This window comes from Limulus polyphemus, unplaced genomic scaffold (assembly GCF_000517525.1).
Source record: "Limulus polyphemus unplaced genomic scaffold, Limulus_polyphemus-2.1.2 Scaffold947, whole genome shotgun sequence".
In the NCBI taxonomy this organism is placed as follows: Eukaryota; Metazoa; Arthropoda; class Merostomata; order Xiphosura; family Limulidae; genus Limulus; species Limulus polyphemus.
The window spans coordinates 75,447-87,213 of NW_013666557.1; the positions used below are offsets into that span (position 1 = coordinate 75,447).

An 11,767-nucleotide genomic window follows, 5' to 3' on the forward strand; every position below is an offset into this window, starting at 1 on the left:
TAGCCCATTGTGAAGCTGTATGCTTAGTAACAAACAAAGAAAGAAACTTGTTCTTCCTCTGCCGGCAGAAATTTTTTTATTTATTTTTTGACGAGGCTTTGCACAGCAATGAATTAGAAGAATTATTGTGTAAATAACACAAAAATTGTATATTTAATTTGAAAACACGTGTTTATTCTTTAAGTAATTAATTTGAAATAAAAATGACCACGACGATTGGATATAACTAATTTCCTACGTTACTGCAAACCTTATTAACGCTGAACAATACTGTAATCAGAAATAAACAATATCGGATGTGTGTATATATATGCATATGTATAAACTTAAAACAACGTTTTTATATTATAATTACAGTGGTTTGTAAAACACATAGAAAACTACCATGAACAAAATAAGATGATTTGGTTTAATAGCTAAGGTTAATGTCTGCAGCGAGACTACTGCTTAACCGTGCTAATTAGACTTAATTGTTTTCATTCAAAAGTTCAAGGTTTTAGTTTAACTTGATTTGTGTTTCAAAGAAAGGCAATTTTCTTGTTTAATGTTGTTATTTTTAAATCAATTTAAAGGCTCTACTTCGTATTAGGTTGTTCTAATTATTAGCACGTGGATTTGTTGGTGACCACGTGGTTTAAGAAAATACAAAAATATGAAGAATTCCGGAAAGATTCAAGTCCAATTTTCATGGAATTTAATTATTCTTTTGCGAAAAATATAAACTAATCCCCTTTTACATAATTTACAAAATGATCTAGTTATTGGGAAACATTTACAAGGTTTGCAATGCTTTTGTTTTTTATTGACCAACGATCGCTCAGTATTCATATATAATTATATAAGTAAGTCTTGTAAATTTTCATAATTTGTAATTTAAAAAAAAATTGTTACCTAATCCCTATTCTACGCGGACAATAATATTCAAATAATGTTTTATTGTCTTGAAACAAAATTTTGAAAATTTCAACGTAACATCGAGGAAACTCAAAACATTATTATTATACTAATTGTAACTATGTAATATTTCTTTCCTCAACCAATCAGCGGTCAGAATCTCCGTGAATTTTAAAATCACACTTAAAGACTGCTCACGTTCGCCTAACATATTTAAGTCAAAGGTTTTACAGCAATGAAAATATTTTATTTCCAATCATGCAAAATTTGTACAGAAAACTTATATGTACACTCAAACTCACAAAGGGGTAACTATAATACACAACTAATTTTATCATAAATACCAGTAAAGATCAGACCAACAAGGAACACTAGAGACCCCTGTGAAACACTACTGCATTGTTAATCTTAAAAAGGGGGGGGGGGAAATCCGGAAAAAGTTTTTCTTAAGACAGAAGCATCGACTATGTCAACATAACTTAATTCAAAGCTGTACATTTAGCTAATTCGTTTAGCTTAAGGTTTTACAACGATAGAAAAAGATGAATAGATAACATCATTTAATTTGTTATAAACATAACGTTGTTCCATTTGTTGCAATGCCATCTGGTTTTTGTAATACACACTATAAAACAGTCTAATCATCTGCGAAACAAGTGATTATAATCTGATTGGCTTGATAAAATAATTTTGTTAATGAAATGCATATTTTAGTGTTTGCATCTGAAATTTTTCTCTTCTATTCATTTTTCGATTTTCAGGGGTTTGGTGATACTTGCGGTTAACATCATGAAATATCTAGAAAACCTGCTGCTATAACAACAAGCCAATCTACACATATTGCATTACAAGACAGATAACGCTCTTTTATTTTCCTTGATTTTTTTTCCCACCTTCAGACCTTCGATATGAGTTTAGGAGCATTTTAGTATTTACATATAGATAATAGCCAATGTCTTAGCTTAGTTGAACATTATATCATACACAATGAAAAAGACGTTGAATTAGCACCTTGCTTTACAGAAACATGGTTGAAAAGTAAATGCAAATACCAGAGGTGTAAAAAAATGGGGAACGAATAGAAGAGGCCTCACTCTATGTTCCGATGTTTCATGGCGAAGACTGATCGCATACAGAATGTCACAGAACTTTTCAGACCTCTTATTTAAGGTTCCAACGTGGTAACCTTCAGATCAATTAATCAGTATATATTTTATGTTAAGGGTGCTCAATGTAATGGGGATTCAGGGGTGTTTTCCTCTTTATAAGAACATTCTTACAACAGAGAACTCAATATTTGCAAATACGAGGTCCTCAAAGCTCATTTGTTCGATCCCCAAACATTCTTCATCACTACCGTACAAGATAGAAATAGTGTTCAAATAAAATTAAATATTTGTTAACCAATAAACGTAAGAAATGTTCCGCTCTTAGCTGTTCTCTCTATTATTTAAAAAAATACATTGTTCTGCATAGATGTTAAGCCTAAAGGTTAAACGGGGGTAAAATGTGATTTGAGATAAATTAAGTTTAATGTGAACTCCGAACTGATCTCTCTTAATAAAAGTTTAAATAACTTGATAAAGGATGACGTTTCACACAAGACACAAATGATCAGTGTTACACTTAATGGAGTCTAAAAGTTTATGTTTGTGTGAAGAAAGAGATCCACAAAGCATGGCATAAACTATAGAGTATAGTAACCTGAGACACAAACTGTATCCAGCCAATTCTGAGATCATTTGAAGATGAACGAGGTTACTGGTGTGAAACAAACTCGAGACCAACAAAGCTACATGAATACTGAAGCTTATTCATGACCAATTCTGACCAAAGCCAAAAGAATAAGTTGAAGAAAATTTGAGATTAACCAGATGTGGCACAACTTCAAGACCAACTAAGTCAGTGACAATCTGGATCAGTCTCACTGATCAAAGTTGGACTTCTTGAGCTTTGTCATAAGCTGAAGACCAACGACGAGTTTCATGACAGAGGCTATTATAATTAAATCATATTCCAAAATAATGGAGAAGTTGAATAGCAGTCATTGTGACTTTATGAAACATCCAAGGGCGACATATGCTGATCTCATGATTTACTATATATATAGATATATATAAGGGATATACACTACACACAACATAGCACGAAATGACTTAGAAACTAGCAGATTACTTGGTAAGTCCGTAATCTTTATGCTTGTACGACTGTGTCCCAATTTACAATAATTGTTGTTACTTAAAATTTTTATTTCACGATGGTGTCAGGGGACGTGTAGACTGGACGACGAAATATATGTTCGTTATCAAGAATTGTCTCGTCACGAGTTTCACACCTGAGAAACTGCCATAGTAATGAAGATCGACGATATTATTCCTGCATCATTCTACATAATATTTAGACGACGAACTGAGTTTATAACATACATATGAGCGAGGGCTTAGTACGCCATGACGTTAAAAAGTCTTTAAACGGTGATATGTACAGTCAGGGTGGTGTCAACAAACCAGTCTACGACGAGTCAATATCCTTGTCGTCCAGATCATCACGAACAGGGATCGTACTATGGTTGTACAAGCCCTGAGCCATCAGCTGGATGGCCAGCGAGTTAGTATGGCCAGTGGCCTTTTTGATCTTTGCTCGCTTGTTCTGGAACCAAATTTTGATTTGGGATTCGTTAAGTTGTAATTCGCGAGCCAAGTCTTGTCGTCTTTTCTCCGTCAGGTAGCGGTTTTCTTGGAACTCTGCCTTGAGTCGGGCTAGCTGGTCTGCTGTGAAAGCAGTTCTTGGCCGTTTTTCGTCAGGCTTCAATTTCTTCTTTATTCGCCGAGACCTGGGCCCTGGTACAGAGAAATATTAGGTGAGATAAAGAAATGCTCACACGGTAATTTTACTGGGATCTATACTAAAACAAGTTAAATGTAAGTTAAGAAAAATATTTATTATATGTTCCTCAAAAGAAGATTACCACATTATACTTTTGACCGATAATTTACTATAAGGAAAACACTAAAGTAATTTCGATTTGAAAAGCAGTTAACATCTACAAATAACTGACTATAGAATCACCACACGTGTCACCATTATTAGAGGTTATGACATTGTAACAGTTATACATCTGACATCACTTACGAATGGTTTCGCTTACTATTGTTGTAATCTCCTATGGAGTTCGTTTCATTAATAACGTGAATTTGTGCAAAAGGCTTTGTACTTCAGAGCTTTTTGCTAAAGCGAATACTTGTTCAAAAAAGATAAATAATATTTTAACGCAAACTCCTGGTTTATATCTCATATGCATCATATTCCATCTTGCATGTTACGGTTGAGCTTTTTTTGTCAGAGCTAACAGTACTAGTTATACGTATACTTTGCATATAGTTATGTCTCCAACTGATTTACCAGTTATGAAAACAAATGTAGATATGACACATTACCGAAATTAAATTTGCTTTGCAGAGTATTCATTATGAAGTATTTCTAAAAAATACCAAGATACTGAAAGATAACAGAATACGCTATTGAAATACAATAATATCTCGTTCCTTAACGACTCTCTGGTGGCGCAGCGGTCAGTGGTCTTATAACGCTAAAATCCGGGGTTCGATTTTCCGCGGTGGACGCAGCAGGTAGTTCAATGTGGCTTTGTTCTAAAATAAATAAACAATCCTTAACGAGAGTTACCTGTTTATTTTATATCTACTTTCAAAATCGGTCGACTGATGGTCAAGAGACAGTTTCTGTACGTCTTTAATTTACACAGCAACCAGAAAGTACTAGCAAAAATAGAAATCGTATTGTGAATCTTAGCTAATTAAGCTGATTTTTCCTACATTGTGATCGTATGGCACATTACCTATTAGGAGAGATCTGGGAACGTACGTTTGTTTCAATGAAGTGATTTATAAAATCTAATTATTTAGTATTTTTTATAGGGATACGTTTGGCGCCTTCCCCCCCCCCTTTTCCATACGACAGATTAATAGCTTCCCCAAAACAATTGATTTTCGGGTTCATTTTCTAACCCAAAAATACTGATATTTCATTTCAAACTTCTTGTTCTGAAATTTGATTATTGAGAAATCTACGTTTTTTATGTGACTGTCTAAAACTAGAAAACGATTATTAATGTATTGTTGTTGTTGTTTATTGTTTGTTTGAATTTCGCGCAAAGCTACACGAGGGCTATCTGCGCTAGCCGTCCCTAATTTAGCAGTGTGAGACTAGAGGGAGGGCAGCTATTCATCACCATCCACCGCCAATTCTTGGGCTACTCTTTTACCAACGAATAGTGGGATTGACCGTCACATTATAACGCCAACACGGCTGAAAGGGCAAGCATGTTTGGTGGTATATTATTAATGTAACAGACGATATGGCAATACTAGTCGCGATTATGAAAAACACAATGTCAACGGCAAGTCAGTGGCTTAAAACTCTAAAAATTGGGTTTCGAGGTTCGTAGTGGGCACAGCACACATAGCCCATTAAGTAGCTTTGTACTTAACAACAAATTGACTAAATAACGAACGAAATAAACAGTTTACTCATTCAAGTTTGAAGAAGCATAATTTTCTGTTTATCCTTTGCTTTTGTCTATTTCTCTCCTTCACAAGAGAACATAATAATTGTTACTGATTCCACAAAAAATAAATGAATAAAGTTCGGCTAATTCATATTTTATTTTTGGATTGAGAACACAGAATTATATAAAATAGATAATGTTCGTTGTCCCACGTCGCTTACAAATTGCGAACGCCAAGATTCCTAATTCACTATATAAAAACTACAGGAACAACAAACGAATTTCCCTTTCAAGTTTCGTTCACATATTTTAATGCATGACTGTTTTCATGGGGTTAGACAAACTGCGTTACTTAAAACGACTGTCAAACATGAAAAGTTCAAAATAAATTTTATTTTTTATTTGACTACTTAGTTTAAGGAATGTTACGATTTGACCAGCTAAAGAAAAAACAAATTATTGAACAGTATATAAAAAAATTCTCAATCCATGTCATATTCCTCTTTACTGTTCTGTTACGCTCTGATCGCTTCCCCTGTTACAGTGGTGTGGGTGGTCTCCTTCAATACCAATTTTCTTCTGAGGTGACACTTATGACAGTAAAAGTTACCCTTTTCCCTCCTGCCGCAATTAACTATCATCCTTGCTCCAAAGAACGACGAAAGAAGACACATCGTTCCATTTACGTCTAAATACCCAATTTACATAACCATTTCCTTCCGCCAAGACCCGCAAGGCATGGAAGTAAAAGAAACCTCAAAATCCTTCTGCTCAAAAAAAGAAAGAAGAAAAAAAACTATTCAGAATATTAAGGAATGGGAGACTGGAGAGTCAACCGTATCTGTGGAATTTAGTTTCCTCAAAATAAAAAATAAAAAAATGATAATTTTATCTGCCGAATGCGGGGCTAAGCGTGGCCTAATAATTAGTGTGCCGGATTGTGAATTTGAAGTTTCATATATGACTCATGTCCAAGTACATCAAAAACGCGCTCCGCACTTTGAAACCGCGGATGTATTTTTCTAAGTGTGACAGTCAAATTCTACTATTCGATTATAGTAGCCCGAGAGTTGGCGGTGGGTGCTGTTGACTAGCTGCCTTCCTTCTAGTCTATCAGTTCAAAGTTAAGGACAGCTAGCGCAAGTGTACACGAATATAAAAGTCTGCTCCTTAATGAGTTGAATGTGTTTATCGATATTTGTTGTTCTGATAAATAATTAGATGATTAATTATTGCTTGAACTACTGATTTTTATGTCATGAAAGAAATAAAAAAGATAATAATCATAGTATTAAACAGAATTAGTAAGGGTTTATTGCGAAAATACCGTACTGTACGGTTTTCGCATTACAGATTTTATGTATTAAAGGGCATAATTCAAATGATTGAAATCAATGTCATAAGTCAGTATCTTATATCGCATTGAAACTATCAAATACTTCTGTACTTACAACTAAGTAACCTATAACAGCTAAGATAATAAACATGTGGTTAACCTAGCTAAAACTGATGTTAAAATGTCATCTTCATGCATCACTTGATACGAGATGATGAGAATAAGTCATCAACACTTAGCATCTGATTACAACATAGAATTAACTTGTCCAAACATTAAGTGTTACGGTTTTGTTATTTTAATCATGCTTCTAGCCATTTTTAACTGCCCCCCCCCCCAGTGGCACAGCAATATGTCTGCGGACTTACAACGCTATAAACCGGGTTTAGATCCCCGCTATGGGCAGAGCTTTGTGCTTACCTTCAGTCAAACAAACCACCTCTAACTAAAAATGGCTCAGTAGTTAGCGTACCTAGACTATGAGTACAAGGATTTATGGTTTGAGTCTCACCACATAAAATCAGTATGTACTGAGACGACTGAATGACCACCCGTAAACTTAAGCGTGCAATTTCTTGGGTTTTAACTTATCTACGTTACCACTCGTAAATTTCAGTATGTAATTTCTTAAGTTTGAGTTTCGCTTATCTAAGTGCTACACATTTTTTTTCATTCGTTTTCATTACAAATAATACTAGTAGTGGCTCCTATAAATTAATTTTCGTTCAATTTTTAAAATATGTATATTATTTATTAACTATTTTATCAAATATTTTTTAAACGCCAAGCTACACTGTGGACTATCTCTGCTGTAGCCGCAACGAGTATCAAAACCCGGATTTGAGCGTTATAAGCCTTCAGACTTATTGCTGAGCCACTGTGTCTTATTGTAGTTATCAGACAACGCTTTCTGTGATAAACTCTGTCACACAGACACGTGGAGTCATTCTAAAGTGCATTATGTAAAAAATAAATACGTGTTACATAAACGATTCAGACAGTCTCTTTCCCTCCATATAACTACAACAAATGTTTGTTTTCTACATAATAAGCATGTAATAGTTTTGTTAGAGAATCTAATCATAAGCCCAATTTTGCGATTAGGCATTTCGTAAACGCGACACTAAACTGTTACGTTTGATACACGAGCTTTCTTACGATGTACTATTTTGTTATTTATCAATGTTATAATTCAGATACATTTCACTGAACCACATTTAACGTAGCCGGTCCTTGAGTTCTATAAAAAAATATATTAAGCCGAACATCGATGATTGGTAAGTGTTATTTAGCTCTACTGATGTGACGATCCTTCACCGTGTGATCTATTAAACGACTGATCTGCCACCCATTGTCCATTCATCACTGTCAACTCGGTTATAAGTAATGCGATATACAGACAACTTAATATTCTTGTGAAGTCGTGTCACCAAAGAATTAACGTGTGCAGCAACTGATCGTTATAATGCCCGTTACACCATAACATCATATGTGTACTATTAACAGTATGCATAGAATGACTTAACTCAAATAATGATGTAGTAAAGTATATAGTTTAATTTATGAAATTCTGAATGGTCGTTTTGCAAAAAAAATAAAATATTTACTAAGGTGGATTTGAGCGTGCGTATTTCTCCAGCTTAAGCATATAATCTAGCATTAAACAAATTTAAAACTAACACAATTATGCATATCACACCATATTCAATTGAAAAACTGAGTGGATTCAGTTTTCACTTCTAAGGAAATTCCCGAATTGCTCAGATACCCCATAATTAATTAACTTGATAGCTTTATACATATGTACGTGTTACATATAACTTGATATCTTTATACATATGTACGTGTTACATATAACTTGATATCTTTATACATATGTACGTGTTACATATAACTTGATATCTTTATACATATGTACGTGTTACACACATATTTTTATCTACCACTTTCGCGTGTAAACTTCCCGATTTGCTTCGTAGAACTACCTCATATGTATAATACACAATTTCAAGACGATTAATTAGTATCATTAATGTTAATTTCCTATCGGAGCAAGTTGCCTTTAAAACCACCAGAATCCTTCACCTCTGGACATCGTTAACCGAATCATAGAAGTAAAATACGTTTTTTATGGTGAAGAGTTTCACTGAAGAGACAAACAAGCAAGCTTAATTAGAATGTTACGGATATGGGTTTTATCAACCCTTAGCCATATTTAAGTTGGTCATATACAGGCACGGCTGATGGATATATATATTTAGTGCGTGTGTTTTTTTTTTGTGCTTTATTTTATAATTTCGCACAAAGCTACACGAGGGCTATCTGCGCTAGCCATCCCTAATTTAGCAGTGATACACTAGAGAGAAAGTAGCTAGTCAACACCACCCACCGCCAACTCCCGAAATACTCTTTTACCAACGAATAGAGGGATTGACCGCGCATTATAACGCCCCCACGGCTGAAAGGGCGAGCATATTCGGTGAAGGGATTCGAATCCGCGAACCGTAGATTGCGAGTTAAGCGCCCTAACCATCAGGCCATGCCAGGCCTCATAGAGTGTATGAGGGTTAAAGAAAATCCTGAAATTAGCGGTATACACGACGTATTAATGTGGAGATTGATTACTGGATAGTATACCGAAATCTACTAATTCAAATCACAAGATTAGTAAGTAAATCAATAAAAACGTAGCTGCTGAAATAATAATACGTAAAATGAGGAGAGGGGACAACAAGCGGAGAAAAGCCCTAAAAACATACATACAATAAATTGACGTGTCTATACCTAGTAATAACAGATTATTTGTGTATAGATTAACAGGTAGGACCGATCAAAGAACATTTGGCTAAATTAGAATTTACCGAAAATATATTTGCCTGAAATATGAAAAAAAGAACCTCAGTATTATAATAATGAATTGCAATTTTATTTTCACGCACGTGTATTTTAATCAATTAGTAAAATAAAACGTGTGTATGTATTATATTGAGTTATCTATATATACTACGTGCTTGCTGATCAATTCCTTATAAGCTAAACATCTCTAACGAAAAAGACATGTTTTCATCTCAGACCGCAAGTTCTTTGGCCTCTGTCATTGGTTTTAATTTATTACATACATCACGAAACGGAAAGCAATTAAGTAGTAACTTTGAACAACATTACATTTTGTAATAAGACATTAATTTTCTGTACAAAATATGTAGAATAAGTACGTTACAGTTTGCAGAGTTACCTAAAAACACGTATAACTTTTCACGATACGCACATATATATATATGCGTGTGTGTTTGTAAAATCATATTATTTTACGACTTATAGTATTTTGTGATTTGAAAGTTGTATTATTAAATTTGTTAAACTCCTCTACGTAATAACATGATGAGTACGAATGAACCATCTTACTGGTCCAAAACGGACAAAAAGCTGTGAATCCTTCCAACTAACCATGCCATTAAATGACAGAAGTCCATAATTTCTTCTTTTTAAGAGAGACTGACAAGTATAATTTCACCATTAAACAAACAGCAAAATAAATAACGTTATGTTTCATCTAACAACGTGTAGTGGAGACAAAAACCTGTGTTTAGTCAGTATTGATATTCTATAAATATCATGGAATAAACAACTGAAATAATTGTATATTAAAGCTTATACAGCATTAATACGGGTGAAATAATTATCACTAGTGAAATGTAATTTTCAAAAACACAATTTCAAAAAACATCGTTATAAGTCCAATATCATAAAAGTAAAAAACAAAAACCAAAAAAGAACGATTACAACAAAGCCTAAATGTATAGTGATTGGTTCGAGAGGGCTAATAATAAGTCAATGAAAGAAACGTATTACAAGTAAGCATGATGAGCGCTCTGTAATAAATGTGAATTACAAAATAAAACTGGAAGGACATGAAACTATGAGACTTTAAAAATATCAAATTACAAGATTTGTGTAGAAATACTATATACAAATATCTTAATAACGTATAGCAATACGTTAACTATGTACTTCAATATGTATACTAATATATTGGTGTATTTCACTATGTAAACTAATACATTAACAGTGTGTTTCAATATTCAGAACAATATATCAAAGTGTATTTCAATAGGTAGACCAGCACAACGTATATTAGCATGTAGAATGTTAATTATATTGCTTTTTGTTTGTACTAACCCTATAACTGGGAGTGGATACCAACTGCTTTGTTCATCACAATATCCAACAAATGATAAAAACCACTAAAATAGCTTTTCAATGATAAGTCAGTATTATGGCGTTTGAACGATACGACTTTGGCATTCATCATTTTTCAGTGCTTAACTAGTCAGTATACACTGGGAGGATTTCCAAAAGCCATGTTTACCGTAGTTACAGTTACAAATGCAAGGTTGGAAGATGTCATGTTTACATGAAATGTAAACGTTCTGGATGCCATCATGATGGGGTTCCTGTTGAAGTGACCAGAAAGAAAGGCTATCTAAAAATGTTTGTATTCAAATAAAAGAGAACAATAAAACTGCTAAGCAGAAGGATAGTAAGATAAATTGTTATTCTTATTGTAACCACTTTCGTTGTCATAGGTCGTTCAATGATTGACAGATTTAGGTGTGATGGATCAGACCTAAACGGAGAAAATCATAAAAATAATTGTTGTTGTTTATACTTAATACATAGAGTGTTCTAGATGTCATAAAAGTTCTTGAAAACCATTTTTACATTACATTTAAAGCCCAAAAAAATGGAGTTGCCCTCAGTAAAAGTAGCCTTACTTTTCATTAACGTCGAAAGAGCAGTTTTACTGTGCTTTTCGAAACAAGAGAAGGCCCGGCATGGCCAGGTGGATAAAGCGCTCGACTCGCAATCTGAGGGTCGCGGGTTCGAATCCCCGTTACGCCAAACATGCTCGCCCTTTCAGCCGTGGGGGCGTTATAATGTGACGGTCAATCCCACTATTCGTTGGTAAAAGAGTAGCCCAAGAGTTGTAGGTGGGTGGTGATGACTAGCTG

General features: G+C 34.1%; 1 protein-coding gene across 2 annotated transcripts in view; it reads right to left on the reverse strand.

The window, feature by feature from the left end:
* Positions 1–1,139: 1,139 nt before the first annotated feature.
* Positions 1,140–11,767, reverse strand: part of LOC106461377 (homeobox protein engrailed-1-B-like) — a 62,871-nt gene continuing 52,243 nt past the window's right edge. For both annotated transcript variants that reach the window (XM_013921195.2, XM_022388325.1), the window contains exon 2: positions 1,140–3,734. In XM_013921195.2, coding sequence (XP_013776649.1) covers positions 3,406–3,734 — 329 coding nt within the window. In that variant the 3' untranslated portion in view covers positions 1,140–3,405. The remainder of the gene's footprint in view (positions 3,735–11,767) is intronic.